Consider the following 23361-nt stretch of genomic DNA (forward strand, 5'->3'; position numbering starts at 1 on the left):
ATATTTAGGATTTCTTTGGCAAATGCTGAACATCTTCCACTTTCTAAATGCACAATTGTGTGTGTAGGTGCGTCTAGAATTCATTATGATTATCCAGAAATTAAAGCTGTCCCTACTCAAATTGGTACACTAAAAGATCAGCATGCTTTTACTGAATGAAATCCAACTGCCTTGAATCTGTTAGATAGGTATTTGCTATGTAAATTAAATGTGCTGTTTATTGCACACCTGATTTGTGTACTTTTAGCTGTATCTAATGAATCTTCAGGATTAATTTCAAACACTATCTGTTCAGATGAAGATGCCTTTTTTGCTCTTACAGCATCAGAGCAGAAAGCAGAAAATTGAAAATGTTGGTATGGATGAATTGTATGTTATCCCTCTGCAGCTCTAGACTACCCATGACAACAATCATCATGGAAACTATTCAATAGTGATGCAGTAAACCTCCAGACACTGGACACAACGCAGTTTGGTTTCATCAAGGGCAGATCATGACTACTCAACTTCTCTGAGAAGGTCACCAAAGCAATGGAGGGGGGCAAAATGGTTCACACTGCCTACCTTGACCTGGCCAAGGCATATGACACCTCACCCCAATCAGACTTGGTTGACAAACTCAAAAGGTTATGTACAAACTCATAACACCTGGTGGACAGCCAACTGAATCACATGCAGGGCCCAGGAAGTTAGAATTGGGGAGTCCACCTCTACAAAAGAGACCAGTCACAAGTGGAGTCCCTCAGGGGTCGGTCCGTGGACCGTTCCTTTTTGGCATTTACTTCTCTGAAATAGAAGCCAATGTCAGTGGTCTCTGGCTGACTAAATCTGCAGATGATTGCAAATTAGGAGTTGTCATTGAATTCCACACTGACACAAATGTTCTCCAGGAGGGGCTGACACAGAAACAAATGGTGTCAGAGCCATGGACTAAAACTAAATACCAAGAAATGCATAATATCCTTCGGGAAGTCATCCACCCCTGGTAAATATCACATTGGCAACACACCCCTTAGAGTTGACCCTGTAGTCAGGGACTTGGGGGGACACATTTATTTGACATTTGTTAACTGGGTTAGTCCAACTGGGACAGAGTCCTCCTTTTTCAGTGGAGACCCGGGCAGAAAAGCTCCACAGAAAAACAGTCAATTAATTTGATATAGCAATACAAAAATTTACATAGACAAACAATAGCAGTTCTCATACATGGCAATTTGAATATATATTGCAGCATGAAGAGAATACAGTGAAGAGAAACAACAAAATAATACAGGCAGACCATTAGCTTTTGAAAAGCTAAAAACCAGGGCATTTAAGATTGGTAGAGAATAGTATGATCACGTAAGAAAGAATTTATAAAGTACAGAACATAAGCAGAGAGTAAGGAAAGAATGAGTAGCAGTGTTACAAGAGAGAGAGATTAGGAGAAAGAGCAAGAATGAGAGAATAAGGTACTTTAGAGAGAGATAAGTCAGTCATGGGGAAGATGGCACAGACATTGTTTATGTTCCTTTAAGTAAATCTTTACTGCCTTTCTGAATTGGGATTTGGATCTGATGCATTGGGTGTCTAGGGGTAGTTTTATTCCAGTTCTCAGCAGGGTAACAGCAATAAAGGTTATTTTCCTATACTGAACTTAAGTTTGAGAATAGTTAAGAGATGATGTTATGCACTACGGAGGGTTCTAGTAGAGGTATAAAGGGAGATGGATGAAATACTGGGACAGAAAGTGGGTTGGTATAGAAAGGAATGAATTATCTGAATCTGAGAGAGGAGGAGGTAATGGGGGAATTCTGACCTGTTCAGTTTTCTGAGTGCTATGCAGTGACTAGTAGAGTATGGAAGTTCAGCAGCAAAGTTAGCAGTCTTGCTGTACGTGGATTCAGTTTAGAGATGTGTGTTCTTTAAGTCGGTGAAAATCTGAGAGCCACAGAGAAGGATGTGAAAGAGCTCTTTTACTAGTACTAGAGAGAAATTTTTTTGTTTCTATATTTGTTTTGATGGGTTTTCTTAATGTTACTTAGGACATGCATATCAAATTTTAACTGGTCATCAGTACTGACTCCTAGTAGTTTAGTGTGGCTTTGTACTATGATGGATGTATTATTGAGGGAAGAGATAGTGAAAGATTATTTCGTGTGTGACGTTGATTTTGGTAAGAATAGTAAGAGTTTGGTTTCCTTTGGATTTAAGATTAAACAGTTTAGGTTAAGCCAGTTTTCAACAGACAAGGAGTCATTCTGTGTTTTAGTATGAAGTTCAGGGAGGGTAGCAGCAATGGTGATGACTATGGAGTCATCTGCATACCAGACGAGAGAGGAGTATTGGGTAGAGGAAGATAACTGATTAGTGAAGATATTAAACAGCAGTAGTCCAAGAAATGACCCTTGGGGAACTCCATCTGTATAGGGAGTTCAGGGAGATAGAGCACCATTTGACAGATGGGAAACGATTGCCAAGATAACTGGAGAACCATGAGATAGTGGAGGTTGACACGTTTAAATGAGAGAGTTTGTCTAACAAAAGGGGGTGGGAGACCGTGTCAAATGCTTTTGAGAGGTCAAAAGAGGCAGGAGACAAGTTTATTCTGGTCTCTGGCTTGTGAAATGGAGTTTATGAAGGAGATGAGAGCAGTAGAGGTACTATGACCAAGACGAAAGCCATGTTGGGTGGGGATGATTAGGGTTTCATGTGTAAGGTGTTGCAGTATTTGTGTCCACATTTTTCCAAGAACTTTGACAGAGGTGATAGGATTGCTATGGGCCTAAAGTTGGCTAGAGTAAGAGAATTCTCTCCTTTATGGATAGGAAGAGTGTAGAATTTGTTCCACAAGTCAGGGACCAAAGTTTCATTAATAGATCGATTGATGACAATAGAGATGGGTAGGGCTAGAGAGTTAACTGCAAGTTGGAGAAAGAGGCGGGAGACCACTTCTTGAAGGAGAACAAGGTTTAAGGCTTCAGGATTAAATATTTTACATAGTTAGTGGAAACAGTTTTTAAGCAGAAAGCAGTGATATTATAAGAGAGAATTGTAGGAGAGGAGGGTGAGGTGGAATAAGAGTGAGGATGATTTATAAGTTTAGTGATAATGTCAATGAAGTAAGAGCTGAAGTTAGTAGCAGTTTGGAGAGGAGTGAGAGAAGGGCTAGGCTGAGGAGTAGATGGGGTTACCAGGATGAATGATTTGATTAACTGCATGCCTGAATTTCTTAGGGTTGTGTAGGCACATTTTAGGGGGATTAGAGTAGTAGTTCCTCTTGTCATTCAGAACAGCTTTTTTTCTTAAGGTTATGAAGGAGTCTGCATTGTTGTAGGTAAGAGGGCAGTTTAGTTTGGTCCAAAGCTTCCAATTCTTATCTCTGAGCCATAAGGGAGTGAGTGGGGGGAAGTTAGCCAAGGGGATATTGTAGATTTTATTCCGACATAGCATATAGGGGCAAGGGAATTGAGTACGTTAAGAAATATATCAAATTCACAGCTTCATAGAGTTCGATCTGTCTGAAAAAGGACCAGTTGATAACAGAGAGGTGACTGTTAAGTTCATTAGGGTCAAAGTTTTTTAAATTTCAACATGGTTTGATTGTATGAGGTTTGAGTATGTGTGGAGTGAAACAGAGGCTTTTGTTGGGCAATGGTCACTGAGGGTGCCAGGAAGGGTTTTGGGGAAGTGATATTCATGGAGATGTGATACTAGTATCCGGTCAAGTATAGATGAATGGGTAGTAGATTTAGTGGCATACGTAGGTGTGTTTATGAGTTTGGTAAAACCATGTAAGTTGATGGAAGTGGATGGGGATGCCATGGTAAGAGTTGACCAGTTTATGTTAACATCTCCCATGATTACAGTCTCATTATGGAGATCAGATGAGAGAGAGGAAAAGAATACTTTCCACTATTGTGATACTGGTCACCAAGTGGAATGCAAACTGCAGCAATGTTAAATGAGGCGTGTGGATTAATTTTAGTTTGCCAAAGTTCTGCAGGGGAGTGTGGAGGGGGATGGGGACACAAGAGGGGTTACTGTGAGGTTTTCAGTGTACATGACAGCTACACCTCCTTTTTTATAGGTTCTATCTAATCTTCTGATGTTATAGCCAGGGGAAAAGATGTCTATCTGGGATATGGGGTTTAAGCCAAGTCTCGCAAAGCACAATGGATGTGAGGAGAGTGTTGTAAAATCCAGGAATGGAATTCAGCAGTTTTATTTACTAAGCTTCTCAGGTTTATAGCATAGAGGGATGTGTACTTTGATGGGATATAAGAAAGTGAATAGAGGGATATGTACTTTGATGGGATATAAGAAAGTGAATAGATGGATTGTTTGGAGATACCATCAGAGGCTGAGATCACACTAGGGCCAGGGTTGGGGTGCATGTCACCTGAAAAGTAAAAGGGTTAGGAGAGTAGAAACAGATTGTGGGTTAGCAATATATAGTACATAGCATTTGATTTTTTCTTTAGATTTAGTAGGTTTAAATGTCCTCAGTTTAGCCTTAGGAGTTAAGGTTTTAGATAGACTGTTGAGTGGAGGTGTTAAGAAACAATGTGGGAGTTGAAGGAAGACTGGAGGATAAGTACAGGTAGGTGAGAAAAAGTTGAGCTTAAGGAAGTATAGTATAAGAGGTTAGGTTGCAGAGGACAGTTAAAAAGATTGTAAGTAACCATGCAAGTGGCAGGGAGAGGTGGGACATGGTGAAGGGTAGGTTAGAAGTAGTAGTAGTGAGTATGCAGGAGATAAAAGAAGCTGAAAGGTTTTAAATTAAAAAGGAGCAGTAGGTGGTGTTAAAGTCAAAGCAGGTGAGGATTAGGCTAGTAAGTAGAGTTATATAGGCAACAGAGTGAGGGAGGGTGGAGAGGAGAGAGGACGGAGATTGGAGTAGATGGTACATAGGGCTGGGACTTTAAGGGGGTGTGGTTAGGAGATCTAGTGAATAAAGGAAATTATGTCAGGGTGGGTGGAAACAGGTGTAGGGGAGTAGAGTGAACCTGAGTGTAGCGACAGCGAAACGGAGTGGGTTTGCCTAGCAGAACAAGGTAAATAGGAGGCACAAACCACCAAAAACAAACAATCTATAAGAGAAACCGTGCGTTTTTTGTTTTTATATAAATTATTTGTTATGCAGGAAAGTATGCTCTGCTGAAGGGAAGGGTTAGAGGGAGAGTGCAAAAGAGAGATTAGAGTAAGGGGAAAGAAGGCACCAAGTCCTTAATGAGTAGAGGTAAGAGCAGACAGGGTATTGGAGTTGAGGGGAAAGATGAAGAAGTGGGCTACAAGAGTAAGCTAAAAATCTTGTGGTATTACACTACCATCTAGTGGACAAAGCAAGTCAAAATCAGTAAAGGACCAATCCAGAAAAGTGGGAAGGAGTTTAAAGAAAGCTCTCGGAGCCTTACCTTGGGAGTGCAGACCCAGCTAAGTCCGACATATGGACAGATTATCTAAATGAAGCAGTGACCTTATTTCTTACAATAAAGTAAAACATTAGGAAAAAATGTTAAAAAGGTACACTGCAATGACTAACTGAAAGTCAAAAGCACAACGTTGCTGACAATAGGAAGGGTGCAGTCCAGTATGAGATCAGGATGCAGCCAGGACATAGTACTCTAGCCTTTGACCATCATGTGTCTATAGTAGTGAAGAAATCATTCTATGTTGCGCAACTTATAAACAAAGGTATTTCATCCAAGTCCAAAGAAGTCATTGCTCCATCGTATTCGGCATTCATCAGACCTACCAAGGAGTTCAATACCCCCCTTTGGTGGAATTTCCACAGAGGTTTCTCACTAAAAGAATACAGGGCTTAAGTAAAATGTCCTATGCAGACCACCTCAAGGCTCTGTCCCTGCATTCTGTTTCCCTCCAGGCTTTTGAAGGGAGATCTATGCCTGAAATACATGGCATTGTTAGACCCCACTCTGTGGACTTCCTGCATATCTGCAAAACAAACAGCACCAGAAGTACCCATTCTAAAGACTTAAACCTTGCCTGTGATATAAATAGGACCTGCTGGAGGGACAGGTATGTATCCCAGAGATTACCCAGTTCTCTAGAACAGGCTCCTCATCCATGTGAAGCAGAGTTCCTCCCTAACCAATTCAAGTGCTACTTGGAAAATTGAATGGGTAACAGGAAAGTCATCCCTGGTTTGGCACCTATATCTCTAAGGGACACGGGCACCTGTAAATGTTTAATTTCCCAAGTCCCTGCTTATTATCAAGGATGTCAGAACTGTCAGAGATTTGGGATGTATAGCCAAGCTTAAAAAGGTTATTGTGGTCCTTAGTCTAGTAAACAGCTATGAACAAAGCAGGGCATAAAAGAGACAGATTCTGTGCATATGACATTAAAACCATGCAACAGCCTGCCTATGGTAGGTCAGTATCTTTTTGTCTGTGGAAGAAAGGAAAGAAATCAAATTGTTCATTTCTGCTTTGTTACAATAAAGTATCATTATCCCAACTCGCTGTACTTATAATACTCCTAACTTACCCATTATGAAGCCATAAAAAAGTACATACAACTTTGTACAAAATTTACATGAAGTGAATGCTGTATTACTACCAATATTTCCAGTTGTTCCTAACCCTGCAACTATACTTTTCTATTCTTTCAGATGCCACCACCTTCTCGGTAATAGATATTTCATCGGTCTTTTTTATCCCTATAGATCAAGACCGCAAATACCTGTTTGTGTTTACTTATAAAGGGCAGCAGTAATCTCCCACTCTTTTCTCTAGGGAAATGAAAAGAAAAAAAAAAAAAAAAAGATAGAAAAGAATAAGTTTCCTTGTGGGTCTAAAATGGATAGCCGTAGTTGTGAGCAAAACAAGTATGGTCCTTTCCATCTGGGGCTAAGCGAGTTTCTTTGGGAATGCACTTTAATGTACACAAAATTCTCTGGGGAGCACGTCATGAGGATCCAGCCCTGTTGGTCACTGGGCTTCAAGGAGATGGTTATTCCTTCTGAACCGACTCGTATGAAAGTTATTTGGTACCTCAACACTCGTAGGTTCATAGGACGATACTAGGCTACTGGCCCAGAGGCTCTTATAAGCCTAGCCAAAATTTCACCCATATTCCCACAAAGTCGGCACCTGTTTTCCGTCCACTAGGGAAACAGGTGGGATCACAGGGGTATATTTTCTGTTTTCCAATTAGTCGTCCCGGTCCCTCTTAAAAAGAGGTCTAGTGAGGTACTCTGCTTGACATGCAGAGGGAGTCTATTCCATAGATGGGGGAGTCATTGGGACACAACTCTATCACACTCCAAGTTCTATTAATGTCACAGATCAGGTTGAGGCCTTGCGTGCAGGTTGTGTGAGTGGAGTTTGACTTACAGATATGCAGCAACTCCATCAAGGCTGAGTCTGAGACGGCATTGTATGCCACACACAGGTCACCTCTGAGCAGTATGTACGAGGCTGAGTAGAGGGACAGGGCTTTTAGCTATCTGTATAGTCAGGTATTTGAGATACTGGATTTTCCTGGTCAGGAACCTCTGTGGTCTCTCCAACTGCTGCATGCGCTTAGCAAGGTACATGCTGAAGGGGGTATTGTACTTGATAATGGGTCTGATAAGGGAGTACAGGGACGTTATGACCTCCTTGTTCTTGGAAGAAATACCCTTATTTATGAGGTGGGCCATGTAGAAAGCCTTCCGTACAACAGAGGCAACGTGATGGTCAAAAGTCAGGAATGAAAATCAACTTTTTGGCGATTCCCACTAAATGATACTAAGTTTTTTTCCACAACAGAATAGACAAAAATTTCAGTGAGGATTCTGAAATGCCATTAGCAGCTACCAACCCAGTTTGTCTAAAACCCTAACTTGAAACATGACCTGCATAATTCCTGTGGACACAGACTGAAGACATGTACACACGATATGTAATTTAGATATTAAACGCCTCTTATTTGGGGGGGGGGGGGCAGCAACGTTTTACAAAAAATATTATGGGACACCAGTATATTAGATATCTCAATCTTGCAATGTATTTCACTAGAGACAAACCCACTTCAGTGGTGGAAAGGTGACGAGAAATGAGCTTCTCTCAAAGAACTCACTGGAGATAAAGCAGTCAAAATGATCAAAACTCTGGGGTACAGGCGTCCATCATATTTTACTGGAAGTGAACGTGTATGCACATCGTGAAAATCTGCTGGGGTTAAGTAAGGAACTCAGCATCACTGCCAAATACAAGCAGCACAAGTTAATAGATTTGTTAATACCTACAAGCAAAAAAAAAAAAAAAAAAAAAAAGGGCAAATTTAATCAAGGAAAGAAGAATACACAAGTTGAGAGGATTAGTAAAATGTTATTAAAAGTAACAGTATAATGTTAGACTGTACATTTATTTTTTTACAGAGTAAAATGATACTGATTGGTGTGTTATAATTTGATTTTTTTTAAATGTTGCTTGAAATTTCAGTCAATGAGCCATGCATTATACATTTATTTATTTTTACATTTGTTAACCGGGTTAGTATGACTGGACCCAGAGAGCCCTTTTTCAGGGGAGACTCTAGGAGAAAACCTCCAGGAAAGTAATTAAAAAAATAAGAAAAGAAAAAAACTAGCAATTCACGTTGTAAGACACTTAACAGTACAAAACACAGAAAGAGACCCATGTAACATTAAACACAGAAAGAGACCCATGTAACATTAAACACAGAAAGAGACCCATGTAACATTAAACACAGAAAGAGACCTATAGAACATTAAACACAGAAAGAGACCTATAGAACATTAAACACAGAAAGAGACCTATAGAACATTAAACACAGAAAGAGACCTATATAACATTAAACACAGAAAGAGACCTATATAACATTAAACACAGAAAGAGACCTATATAACATTAAACACAGAAAGGGACCTATATAACATTAAACACAGAAAGACCTATATAACATTAATATTTACAAGGCAAAAGTACAGTATTCTGAGAATGCAGTAGCAATATGTTTGAGAAATATGGTTAGCATTAAGTTATTTACAAGGAATATGACAATGCCTCAAATAAAAAAAATATGTAATATACAGAGTAACATCATGACATAGTACAAGAATGCATTTAATAGCATAGGTACTAAATGCAGAGAGTGTAATATGTGTAGACAGTTTAGCTAGCAGATACCAGGCATATTTGTTGATAGAGAGAAGAAGAAGAAAAATTCATTAGGTTATTTCCTGACAAGTACAGATCCATGCATGTTGGAAATGAATTTTTAGTTGGTTTTTGAATTCACCACTTTTAGTTGTTGAGCGAAGGGACAATGGAAGTTGTTCCATGAGTATGCAACTGAATGACTGTAAAGTATTTTTCCAATATTTTTGTTTGGATTGGATTATATACAGAGTGCTCCTTTTACTGTCCTTGTTGCTTTCATCAGTTAAGTAGCATGACCTCAGAGAGCTACCCTTCCGACATTTCTCTGTACCATAAGCATTTATAGGTGCCCTACAATCACCCCAGAGATTTGTTTTAATTTTTAAGTAAGAATGTCATACTTTGGGCCTTCTGTTGCCCTCTGAACTCCTCTCATTACAACTGTTTCCTATCAGATGCAGTCCCTTTTCCTTTATCTAGACAGCGACACAGATGCTGCTCCCAAGAAGGAGCTCAAATCTCATGTCTTCTACCTCCTCAATGTGGGCAGGGGAAAGTTTTACCTCACCATGTTCCTAGATGTCATTTATCTAGACAACTTTGATGATCCAAAGTCCATCTTACCTACAGGCACCTTTGAAGAAACATACTTCTGAAAAGGACCTTCCATCTTACTGCAGTGATTCAAGTACAGCAAATGCTGTATAACAATGCAAGCTGCCCAAAATTGCACACAATTATGGGCATCTGCCAGAAACTTGCAGTTATGTTTCCATGTTTGGTTACGTGGCTAAAATATCTTCTGAAATCCGTGTGCGTCAGCTTTATTGATTTCATTCACAAGACTGAAAAATTTATGTACACATCTAAATTTACCTTCATTAGTAAGACTTCCCTCACTATAGCATTAGGCAAACATTTACAATGCTAGTAACCACTTTTCTCCCTACCTTAGCTGTAGTAGTCATAGCACCAGCCATTTTCATCTGTGAGCCCATAACTTTGGTCTGTGTAGACATAGACGTGACTTTGGAGCTGACTGCATACGTTCGTGTCTTTTGCTTCCGCACCTGGACAAGTTGTTTGGCTAGAATTTTGCAGGCATCTTTGTTACCAGTTTTGGCCATCTTCTTAATTTCCAGCTCCTAAGAGAAATAAGAACAGACAGACTTACTGCAGTACCACAACACTCAAATTACTAGAAAAGAGAAATTAAAATCTAAAGTAGCTATGTTAGAAGTAGTGAATATAGTAACACAGATAAAACAACTAGAGCGGAGATCTTTAGAAAAGGGTAGGCGCAAACTACATATGAAAAATGGGAATTGTTGGAAGAATACATACAGGGAAGGAAGGAGGTATAAAAGAAGGCAAGACTTAAAGGTTAACTATATAATGTTTGACTAAAAATGATTGGGTAGATTATAAGTCGCGTATAATGTTTGCAACTGGGAGTGTATCAGTATGGTTTGTGATGTACAATGCTTGCAACTAGGATTGGGCGGCGCAGAGGTGCAGCGGTTAACATTGTCGCCTCACAGCAAGAGAGTTTCTCCAGTTCGATTCTCGGCTGTGCAGAGTTTGCATGTTCTCCCTGCGTTTGCGTGGATTTCTTCCGGGTACTCCAGTTTCCTCCCACATTCCAAAGACATGCGACTGGAGCGTTTCTCCACGGGCCTCCGCTGAAAATAGGCTCTGTGGAACCTAGTCTGACTTTCCCGGTCAACAAATGTTAAATAAATAAATAGTGTTGGTGTAGTTTGTTTTGATTTACATAAATGTATGAGTGCTTATGCTGTAAGAGCTGGTTTTATAAATTCTGTTTCTTTTTTAAAAAAGGGGCAGGAATTTAATGATTTATGTAATGCTGCTTAGGTTATATAATATACAGTAATATATGTGAAGTATAGTGTTTGTTAATCTTAATTTGTTAATACAGTTTGATTACTTTTGTGTAAATGTAATTTTGTCTATGCCACAAGTGATAATTCAATAAAAGTTTTTTTTCAAGAAAGTAAGCAACTCTTAAAACTTGCTATTCATTTTTTTAGCAAAGTATTTCCTTGGGGTTTCTTAGCCTTTAAAACAACTAACTGTTAGGATCTGCAAACTAGGCAGCCATGGAGAACCTAACAAAATGTGGCCACAAGACTTGCGACTATTCAGCTAATTGTTAAAAATGACATTACTTACATGACTACTATTAATCTAAAAATAGTAAATTAAATGAAAAAAGAAACATGAAAAGAAATTAAGAATTTTTAAAATAAAAAGTGCTCGAAGGACTACAAAGACTACTGTAGCCAGAAATGTTTAGCACTTTCATTTGTACATATTTTTCTGGTTACAGTGGTCTTTGTAGTCCTTCCAGCACTTTTTTATTTTATTAAATTTAGTTACAATGTTTCGGTTTGGTGGTATACATTTTTCGTTTGAGCAACACAGATGTGCAAGACAACAAAAGTACAGTTGTGTACACTTGCATAAATGTGTATGTTAGAGTGTATTCACTGTTGCAGTCATTACATTTGGGTAATCCTGCTGGCAGGTTGCCCTCAGTCGGCCTGAATTCCAAAGTCCTGGGTCCTGCGTCAGCTGCTGTCACCCCTTCCCTGATGTCAGGTCGTCAGGGGTATAAAAAATGCAGCCGACGCCATTTTCTTTAGTTTTTTTCTTGCCCCAGATCATTTATTTATATATATATATATATATATATATATATATATATATATATATATATATATATATATATATATATATATATATATATATATATATACCTGGACTGCAACAGTGAACACACTAACATCTACATTTATGGTAAGTGTACACAACTGTACTATGTTCTTTGTGTTTCACTGTTGCAGTCATTACATTTGGGTAGAGTCCCAAAGCTATGGTTGGGAGGCTGGAGCTAAACAGCATTAGGAGCGGCTATGAGGCCCTGCAGAACTGCAGTGGCAAAGCCTGCCCTGGATTTAGAGTAGAGTAGAGTGGTAGATGACAGTGCTTTGTAAAGGTGTGCACTGAACTCCAAGTAGGAGCCTCTAAAATGTCTTTGGTTGGTACTCCCCTGAGAAAGGCTGCTGAAGTGGCTGCAGCTCTGGTCGAATGTGGCCTAATGCCCTTGGGCACTGGCTTGCCATGGTGTAAGTAGCAGAAACGAATGCAGTGGCCTATCCACTTTGAAACAGTCTGCTTTGAGATGGCCTTTCCTTGTGATCCTCCAGCATATGCCGCTAGTAATTGCTCTGTCTTTCTGAAAACTTTGGTTCTGTCCAAGTAGAATCTAAGCTGTCTGTGTACGTCCAAAGAATGCAGAACTCTCTCCCCTCGTTCTGTGGACTTGGATAAAAGGTTGGCAGATGAATAGTTTGGTTAAGAGCCACACTGGTCACCACCTTAGGCATAAATGTTGGGTTTGTCCTGAGAGAGACCCTGTATGGATAAAAAATGATAAAAGGTTCCACATCCATGAGTGCCTGTAGCTCTGAAACTCATCTTGCAGAAGTTATTGCTAGGAGCAGAGCTGTTTTCAAAGATAAAAACTTTATATCAGCAGTAGCAGCTGGCTCAAAAGGAGGCAGGGTGAGTTTTTCCAAGACATACTTGAGGTCCCATGCTGGCACTGGTGATCTCCTTGGAGGCATTACATTTTTGGCTCCTCTGAGGTACTGCTTTAATAAGGGATGAGAAAAGATTGGTGGCTCTGTATTGTAATGAGCTGAAATGACAGAGGCATGAATTTTAATAGATGAAAAAGATAGGCCTTTGTCCAGCATCTCAGTTAAGTATTGCAAAATCTGAGGAATATTTGGCACAGCTGTATCAGTTCCTTGTGCCTGGTTCCAAGCACAGAATCTCTTCCATTTTCCAGCATAAGATTTTCTAGTACTAGGCCTTCTGGCTTCCAAAATGACATCCATCACAGCTTTACTGAGAGGTGTGTTTTGTATGACTACATTATCCGCCATGCTGCCAGGTTTAAAGTCCTGAGTTAGCGGTGCAGGATCAGATTGTTTTACTGGAACAGTAGAGGAGGTATTTGAGGTAAGGTCCAAGCTGGGCATTGAGACAAGTTCCTTAGTATTGGACACCAGTACTGGCGGGGCCATTCTGGGGCAATTAGTATCATCTTTGGCTTCTCCTGTCTGACCTTTAGGAGTACCTTGGGGAGGAGAGGCAGTGGGGGAAAAGGCACATACCGATAGGGCGTCCAATTTCCATGCTTGTCTGCGATAAATCCTTGTGCGGAACCTTTTTAGCTGGTAGTTGTGAGGGGGAGGCGAATAGCTCTATGTCTGGGCATCACCATTTCTTTGTCATCATGCTGAAGACTTGTGGATCCAGCTACCACTCGTGGGGATCCATGAGGTTTCTGCTTAGTTCGTCTGCCAGAGTATTTTTCCTTCCTGGCAGGAATTGTGCCAGCAGATGTACTTGGTAAGTCAAATGCTGTGTCCCAAAAAATCATGGCTAGTCTGCAAAGGGGGTAAGAATGTGTGCCCCCCTGCTTGTTTATATACCACATGACCATGGTGTTGTCGGTCTATCAGTAGTTGTCCCGGATGAAGTAGGTCCTTGAAAGCTGTCAGGGCATTCTGAACAGCTAGCATCTCTTTTTGATGGATATGTAGATGCATTTGGTTTGAGGTCCATGTGCCCTGAATGCATCCTCCTGCCATGTGGGCCTCCCAGGCATAATCTGATGCATCCGTTGTTAGCGTGTGCCTGGCTGGGGGTAATGTGAATGGCTGTCCCTTGTTTTGGTGACAAGCATTTGCCCACCATCGAAACTCTCATTCCCTGCCTGCAACAGGAGTCATCATAGTTTCCAGGCTGTGGCAATGTTGAGTCCAAACACTTTTTAGGTACCACTGAAGTTTCCTCATATTCAGTCTTGCATATGGAATTAGTAGGATGCAGGATGCCATGAAGCCCAAAGCCTGCAGAATTTTTCTTGCAGATAACTTGGCCTTTGTTGCCAACATTTTGAAATAGGTAGTCTGTTGCCGGTTTGTCTGGCGTGAGATAAGCCATCTGGGCAGTTTTATTTAAGCTTGCACCCAGGAATATTATCTCTTGAGAGGGTACTAGTTTCGATTTCTTTTCGTTGACTGTGTACCCCAGGCATGTTAGAAGTCTTTTCACAAACGCCAGATGTTGAAGAATGTCCTTGTTCTCTGCTTGAATTAGACAGCCGTCCAAGAAAAGATATATTTGTATTCCTCTGTCTGCAAAATGCTGGTGCCAGGCACTTTGTAAAGACCCTGGGCGCAGTAGATAAGCCAAAGGGCAGTGCAGAGAATTGATAATGCATTGAGCCAGCCTTGAATCTGAGGTATCTTCTGCATATTTGTCTGATTGGGACATGCAGGTATGCCTCTTAGGTCTAGTCACAAGCCAAGCATTTTTGCCCAGCATGGGCAGAAGCTGCTGCAAAGTCAACATCGTGAATGTTGGTATATCCAGGAATGTGTTCAGAATAGATAGGTCCAGTATTGGTCTCCAGGCCTTGCCCTTTCTGGGTACCAAGAACAGTAGAGTAAAATCCTTGTCTCTGCTCTTGCTCTGGTACTTGTTGAATGGTCCCCATGTCCATGAGGGATGAGACTTTTTTGTGCCTCTGGCCAGCCGTTTGCCTTTGGCAGGGTATGGAAATGGAACCTGTAGCCTTATGACACGATATTTAGAACCCACTTGTCCTGGGTTATGATGCGTCAAGTTTGAGAAAAAAAATGCTAATTTTCCCCCTAAGGGTGCTTGCCAGGAGATAAGTGCTTGGTGCAGGCAGGGAGGAAGTCATTGGGACTGTTTCCTGTATGGTTGTGATTCGTCTTCTCCAACTTTGGAGGTAGAAGCACCCCATTGCTTTGACCTGTATGAACCTTGCGCCTGGGATCTGCCTCTAGGGCATCTGGATCTGCCCCTTTGAAGTCTGTGACGCAGGAAAGGACCAATTCTTTGTTGGCCAGTGTCTAATAAACCTAGGTGGCTGTACTTGTAAAAAATCTTTGATAGTTTGCATAGATTTAGCTTTGTCCTCCATTTTCTTTAACACCTCTTCTGCCTTGACACCAAACAAAGTATCATGCTGTAAAGTTGCATCTAATAATTTAACTTTGACATGATCAGGCAGATTTTGTTCCTTTAACCAAGCATGCCTCCTAATTACAGAACCCATAACTGCGGCCCTGCAGGAGGCCTCCAAAGAATCAAAACCACATTGCAAAGTATGCTTTCCAACTTGTTCAGCTGCATGCAATAAATCCTGCATTTCCTTGTTTTCTGCACATTCAGAGTTTAACATTTTCTGTTTAAGCAATGCCATGACATGTTGCTGATTTTTGAGCACATGAAACTGACAATTTAAGGCCTTATAGCCAAGGTAGCAGATGTGTAAACCCCCCCCCCCCATCTATCCAGAGCCTTAGAATCTCTGCCGGAGGGGGTAGGGTTTTTTTGCAGCGGAAGCTTTACCTCCTGTTTCTGGGTCTGCAGCAGGGTTTTTTTAAAAAGGAATTTATGAGAGTCAGGAACCCTGCAATATCTGTCAGGCTTAACAGAAGATGGAGGTAAGGAGTCAGGGGTAAGACTAGACTCAGAAAACACAATCTACAACGTCTAACACAGGTGGAATGGCTAGTGGCCTGTGTTGAGGTAGTAAAAGGAAATCCCCGAGCCTCTTTAGATTCTGAAAAATTTTGGCTCTCCCAGTGGAAATGCTCCCTCATGGTATGCAAGTTTTCCCCAAAAGAATAGTCCTCTGGAGGAGAAGCTGAAGGTATAGATTTTTCAGCATCAGAATCCTCATAAGGGGGAAGAGAATATTCATGATCAGAAGAGGAATCAGAAGAAATGGAAATCTGATCTGAAGATTCATAGTCAAGTCTCTTGCCTAGGTCAGGGGGATGGGAACCCCTGTTCAAGGTAATCAAGTCTTCGGCCATTTTGAGCATCCGTTTTTTGGGCATAGAGGCCTGACCACGTGGCTCTTGAGTTTCTTTGCTTTAGAAGGTGCTTTAGTCTTTGCCTTTGAAGCTGAAGTCGGATTAATGTAAAGATGTTTAGGTCTGAATACACCCTCAGAAGCCGGTGCCTGCTCAGCGGCTCCAGATCAATCTGAAGGTATAGTATCAGAGGCTCCAATACCTTGAGTTTCCAGCAGCATGGCCAACTCCACATGGGAGTCTGTAGCGGCCTGTGACTCTAAAGTAGCGGGCATCAGGGGCTGCGAAAGTGCCTCACTGAGAACCGGCCACTGGCTTAGGAGAAGCTTAGTCGTTGGTTTTGGGCCCCGGTTCTCTCTCTCTCCTTTTCTTTGCATTTTTTGTGAACTCCGGTAGTCTGATGACTATCCGACGACATTTCTGGATAATTAAACCGGCATCCAAAATAGTTTAAAGCAAAATCATACAGACAGTTAATAGTTGTTGAGTCTTTCAGCTTTTCCCGGTTAGGGGTCGTCACAGCGGAACTCCAGTCCACTAATGATTGGCAGATTTTTACATGCCGAATTGCCTGCTCTGACGCACAACCTTCAACAAAGGTACACCCATTCACGCACGTCTCCACACAGAAGATGCTTTAGCTGAGAATCTAACAGGACAACGTCTTACTGTGAGGCGACAACGCTACCGCAGCACCACCACCGTAGTACTACCAATGCTTAATAGTGCGTTGGTTAAATCTAGCACTAAACCGACAACCAGAGACGTGATCAGGGCATAAGCAAGGAATACAGTAAGAATGAAAATCCTTATGAGGTATTTGCTTTCCACAAGAAATACAATTATTTACTTTTTCTGACATCGGTCTGGAGCAAGAAAGAAAAAAAAAAAGTTTCCCCAACAGGGTACTTAGCTTTATTGAAGCCTTCGGGTCTGAAACTTGAACACGAAAATCTCAGGAGTCGGCTGACCAGCACTTGCTAACTGCTTCTGTTTCGGGCACCACACAGCAAGAAAGACTAAAGAAAATGGTGTTGGCCGCATCTTTTATACCCCTGATGGCCTGACGTCAGGGAAGGGGCGACAGCAGCAGACGCAGGACCCAGGACTTTGGAATTCAGGCCGACTGAGGGCAACCTGCCAGCAGGATTACCCAAATGTAATGACTGCAACAGTGAAACACGAAGAAAATCTTTAAGGCTGTAACAAGCTTTGACAGAGGCGTACAATGATAAGAGGATGGAAAATGCAGCTATAATTAGGGAAGCCTAGTAATTAAAGGCCTGCTTGCCTTCTACTGATAATGGAGAAAACAATTACATCACTAATGGGACCTGCTGGTACAGAAGGAACTTTTACAACTGCAGCTTTGGCAACTTATAACTGGCTCACAGATGGCTGGGGAGGAGGACTGGAGGACTCTCCTTTTCTAGGGTGACTGCTCAGGGTTGTTTCTTGCCTAGTTAGGCCCTTGGAGACCAGGGACTCTAATTCAGACAGAAAAACATAGCTAGAGAATGCAGACAAACTACACACAACAATGTGGGAAAACATGCACATGGATCTCACTGACATCACTGCATGCCATGTGTGGGGTGGCAGGCAAAGGTAGGCGTCTCTCCTACGGTCATGAAAGGGAAATGTTTTTATTAATGTAAGGAAGGTGCCATATTGGGATGCACCCATCTCCTCTCCACACTGTTATGAAGACTGAGGGCAGAGTACTACGTCATAGAAAATGGCAGACGGCTGGGGACACTGAAATCCATATTTGCTTGATTTTGGTGCAGCTGGTGACTGGGGGCTCTCTGGCCCTAAAACTCCAGAGTGGTAGCAGTATTCCCATGCCAGGAAGAAAGCTGTGGAGAATTTTGTCTGTGTTCCCTGGGAGGCTAAAGAGTTCTTCAGCAGGAACATAACTAACAGATGTTGTGAGCGTGGCTCTTGGGCACACAGGGAAAAAGACTGGCTACAACCCAAGTTCAAGAAGTGACCCAAGCTCTGGAGTAGCACAGAAAGAGTGGATGGGCGTGAACAGCAGAGGCTAGCTTTCATCACGGGTGACGGAGTGATGGTATTGGCTAGTGTCGCTTACAGCCATGGAAGTAGCAGCTTGCACAACACTGAACAGCATCATACATTTGGAAACAAAGACTATCTACCACTGTCTACTAATGGGACGGACACAAAGGGTAACCTGCTTAACTCATACTATAGGAACGGTCTTCAGCCATGGGTATCACCAAGATGGGAGAACAGTGCAGGCAGCATTAAAATGATCTTGGTGTATGGGAAGTGGAGGTCAGGACAGCACTGCCCAGATTTATACAGTAAATAGGTATAATTTTTTATTTAATATGATTTTTTAATTGGAGGTGTACAATGACACCATTGCCACCTAAATGTGTAGGGTGACAGTACAGTTGTGTACACTTACATAAATGTAGATGTTCGATTGTATCCACTGTTGCAGTCATGACATTTGGTTTACCTGCTTGCAGTAGCCCTCAGTCTGCCTGATTATCAAAGTCTTGGGTCATGCGTCGGTTGCTGTCTCGTCTTCCATGGCGTCAGATAGTCAGGGGTATAAAGCATGCACCAGACGCCATTACATCAGTTTTTTTTGCTCCAGGTGTCGGGTGCCCCCATAATGGGAAGCAATTATATACAAGGTTACACCTCAAACAAAAAAGCAAATACACCAAAAAGCTTTAAGCATAGTATCAAGAATAGAGGTATAGTCAATAGAAGTCAGGGGGCTGGAGGGAGAGTAACCAGGACTGCAACAGTGAATAACCATAAATGCAGATGTTAGAGTGTAAGTGTACACAACTGTACTATGTTCTTTGTGTTTCACTGTTGCAGTCATCACATTTGGGTAGATTCCCAAAACAAAGGATGGCAGGAGGTTATTAGATAACATTAGGACCAACTAGAAGGCCCTGCAAGACTGCAGTGGCAAAGCCAGCTCTGGATTTAGAAAAAATTGGCAAGTGGTAATGCTTGAAGGTATGTACAAAACTCCAGGTAGCAGCTTGTAGGATGTCCCTGGTAGGGACACTTCTGAGAAAGTATGTAGAGGTAGATGCAGCCCTCCTGGCTGAATGTGGTCTTACTCCCTGTGGGGTAGGTTTTCCATGGTGCTTATAGCAGAAATGAATGTAATGGCCTATCCACTTAGAAATGGTTTGCTTTGAGATGGCCTTCCCCTCTGCCCCTGCAGCAAATGCAACCAGCAGCTGTTCAGATTTCCCGAGAGGTTTAGTCCTGTCCACGTAAAATCTAAGTTGTCTGTGCACGTCCAAGGAGTGCAGTATTTGTTCCCCTTTGTTCTGTGGATTAGAAAAGAAGGTTGGTAAATGAATGGACCGATTAAGGGCCACACTGGATACCACCTTGGGCATGAAGGAGGGATTGGTCCTGAGGGGCACCCTGTCCACATGAAAGATGAAAGGCTCCACTGCCATGAGGGCCTGTAATTCACACACCCTTCTGGCTGAAGTGATAGCTAGAAGGAAGGCTGTTTTCCAAGAAAGGTATTTGAACTCTGCATTTGCAGCTGGCTCAAATGGACTTAGAATGAGCTTTTCCAATACAACGTCGTTAAGGTCCCAGGCTGGAGTAGGGGCTCTCCTGGGTGGTCTTAAGTGTTTGGCCCCACTGAGGAATCGCTTCAGCAGTGTAGGAGAGAAGAGCAGTGGTTCTGTATTGTAATGAGCTAAAATGGCTGAGGCATGAATTTTGGAGGAAAATGAAAAGGTCCTTGTGAAGCATCTCCGTTAAGTATTGAAGAATCTGTGGTAAATTGGGCGCTGCTGTGCCCATCCCCTGAGTTTGACTCCAGGAACAGAATATTTTCCATTTTTCAGCATAGGATTTTCTAGTACTAGGCCTCCTTGCCTCCAGAATGACATCCATCACTTGCTTACTGAGGGATGGTAACGGAGAGATCAGGTAATTAGCCAGGCTGCCAGGTTCAGGGTTTCAAGTTGTGGGTGCAGAATCTGGCTCTCCTGCTGGGACAGCAGGGCAGGGGGTCTGAGGCAGGTGCCATGGTACCAGCAGTGATACACTGCACTAGAGAGGGTACCAGCATTGGCGTGGCCAGTCTGGTGCAATCTGTATTGTCCTTGGTTTGTCCTGTTTGATCTTTAGTAGTACCTTGGAGAGGAGAGGCAGAGGGGGAAAGGCATAAACTGACAGGTTTTTCCAGGTGAAGCACAGGACATCACTTTCCAAGCTTGTTTGTGGGGAATCCTTGTGCAGAATTTGTCCAATTGGTAGTTCTGGGGGAAGCAAACAGGTCCATCTCTGGGCTCCCGCATTTGTTTCTCAACATGTTGAATATCTTTGGTTCCAGTTTCATGCGATTTCTGCTTAGGTCATCTGCCAGTGTATTTAGCTTTCCTGGCAGGAATTGAGCCTGTAGGTGCACTTGCTAGCTCAAGGCTGTGTTCCACGGAGCCATGGCTAATCTGCAGAGAGGGTATGAGTGGGTTCCCCCCTGCTCGTTTATGTACCACATAACAGTGGTGTTGTCCGTCTTTACGAATAATTGTCATGGAAGAATGTGGTCCTTGAAGGCTGTCAGAGCATTCTGTACAGCTAACATTTCTTTATTGATATGCAGGTGCATTTGACTTGGGTTCCATCTGCCCTGAATGCACTGCCCTGCCAAGTGATCCCCCCATGAATAGTCTGATGCGTCTGTTAGGGTTTGGGTGGCAGAGGGTAGAGTGAATGGCAGTCCTTTGTTTTGGTGGCAGGTCTCTGCCCACCAAAGGAACTATCTGTAGACAAGGTATGATAGTAATCATTGATTCTAGATCCGGAGAATGTTGACACCATAGGCATTTTAGATTCCACTGTAGTTTCCGCATATGCAGTCTTGCATATGGCTTGCAGTATTTTCCTTGCAGACAGCTGGGTCTTTGTGGCCAGTAGTAGTAGGCTGTCAAATGAACTTGTTTCCCTGGCGTGAGGTAGGCCATCTGGGAAGTTTTACTCAACCTTGCTCCCAGGAATAGAATTTGTTGGCAGGGTACAAGATGCAATTTCTTTTCGTTTAGGGTGCACCCCAGAGAAGTTAGCAAATTTATTTATAAATGCCAGATGATTTAACAGTATCTCCTGGCTTTCTACCTGAATTAGACAATCGTCCAGGTATGGGTATATTTGAATATTTCTTTGCCTGCAAAATGCAATGACTGGAGCTAGGCACTTTGTGAATACCCTGGGTGTAGTAGATAAGCCAAAGGGCAGTGCAGAGAACTGGTAGTGCATTTAGCCTGCTCTGAAGTATAGGTATCTTCTGCAAGATTCCCTTATTGAGATGTGCAGGTAGGCTTCTTTTAAATCCAGTGTTGCCAACCAGGCATCTTTGCCTAGCATGGGAAGCAGCTGATGAGTTAGCATCTTGAATTTTGGGATTACCATAAATGTGTTTAGGATAGACAGGTCCAGGATAGGACGCCAGGAGTTGTCTTTTCTGGGTACCAGGAAATGTCTTTAGTACAAACCTTGCCCCCATTCTTCTTCTGGGACAGGTTTAATAGCCCTGAGGCTTGAGAGAGAGAACTTGCTTTTGAGCCTCTGCCCACTGATTTGGGGGTAGGTCTGGCCAACCGTTTGGGGTTGGTAAGGAGTGGAATCTGTATCCTTGGGAAACTATATTTAAAACCCATTTGTCCTGGGGAATGAGTTCCCAGTTTACCATTGGGGGGTCTTACTACTCCCTGCTTTGGAAGTGGGAGCCCCCCACTGCTTAGGCCTGCGAGTACATTGGGACTGAAGCCTGGGTGTTCTGCTGGTTCTGGGTTTGGACTGAGAAGGCCTGGAAGAGGAAGGAAAGTACCAATTCTTAGAGGACCAATGCCTACTAAATCTGGGAGGCTGTACTTGCAGGAAATCTTTAACAGTTTGCATAGATTTAGCTTTTTCTTAAGTGCTTCTTCAGCTTTGTTGCCAAACAGGCTGTCTTGGTTTAAGGGAGCATCCAGTAATTTAGCTTCAACATGAAGATTGCTCCCTAAGCCAAGCATGCCTTCTAAGTACAGACCCAGTGACAGCAGCCCTGCAAGATGCCTCTAATGAATCAACACCACATTGCAAAGTATGTTTTCCAACGTGTTCAGCAGAATGCATTAAATGCTGTAATTCTTCATTTTCAGCATAATCAGGATTCAGCATAATTTTCTGTTTAAGCAATCCAACAATATGCTGCTGATACTTTAACATATGAAACTGGCAGTTTAAGGCCCTAATGGCCAAAGTTGCAGAAGTGTATACCTTCTTACCCAATCTATCCAGCTCCCTGGAATCTCTATCAGAGGGGGTAGGATTTTTGGCAGTAGTAGCCTTAATGCCCTTGGGTCCCTGTGAATTGGTCTCAGGATCCACAGTAGGATTTTTAAAAAGAGGAACTTGAGAGTCAGGTACCTTAACATACCCATCAGGTTTTCTGGGAGCATCAGGTAAAGTGTCAGGGGCCAGGCTAGATTCCAAGGCGGCATCATCTACAACCTCCAGTACAGGAAGGATAGCTAAAGGTCTGTGTTTAGGCAGGAGTAAGAATTCCTCAAGCCTATTTTTGGAGTCAAGAGTAACCCTGGCTTGACCAGCAGAAATGCTCCCTAAGAGTATGCAAGGTTTCACCAAAAGAGAAATCCTCTAGAGAGGAAGCAGAGGGAATGGAGTCCTCTGCATCAGAATCCTCATAGGTAGATAAGGGCAAATCCTGGTCATCACAGAAAACAGACATTTCAGAATCCTGATCTGAAGAATCATAAGGAAAATCAGTCTTGGGTCTCTTAGAGGGGGAAGGGTGGCTTCCCCTGATTAGAGTAATAGGGTCTTCAGCCATTCTTATTTGTTTTTTAGGCATATGGGCCTGACCATGCAGTCTGGACGTCGGTTTTCTAGGCATGGATCGAGCTTTAGGCCTTGAAGAAGGTGGCATTGGTTTAATATGCAAGTCAGTAGGCCTGAATACACCCTCAGAAGCCAGTGTCTGCACAGTGGCTTCGGACCCATGCAAGGTAGAGACATCCGCAGGTTCCCCAGTCAAAGAAGCATCTTGCAGCATACCGAACTCCGAATGGGTCTCAGTAGAGGCCTACGAATCTGAAGTAGCGGGTATCAGGGGTTGCGAAAGCACCTCACTGAGTACCGGCGAACTGGCGACTAGCTTAGGAAAAGCGTAATCGGCAGCTATGGACCTATGCGGTCCGTCTATCTTTGCGTTTTTTCAGAAAGTCGGTAGTAGAGTGGCTTACCGAAGCCATTTCTGGATAACTGAA

General features: G+C 42.4%; 1 protein-coding gene across 2 annotated transcripts in view; it reads right to left on the reverse strand.

Moving 5' to 3' along the window:
- Positions 1-23361, reverse strand: part of CHMP2B (charged multivesicular body protein 2B) — a 244297-nt gene that overhangs the window by 158071 nt on the left and 62865 nt on the right. For both annotated transcript variants that reach the window (XM_044072081.1, XM_044072080.1), the window contains exon 3: positions 10064-10258. In XM_044072081.1, coding sequence (XP_043928016.1) covers positions 10064-10258 — 195 coding nt within the window. The remainder of the gene's footprint in view (positions 1-10063; positions 10259-23361) is intronic.

Source organism: Protopterus annectens, chromosome 5.part0 (genome assembly GCF_019279795.1).
Source record: "Protopterus annectens isolate FY-2018-M chromosome 5.part0, PAN1.0, whole genome shotgun sequence".
Taxonomy (NCBI): domain Eukaryota; kingdom Metazoa; phylum Chordata; order Ceratodontiformes; family Protopteridae; genus Protopterus; species Protopterus annectens.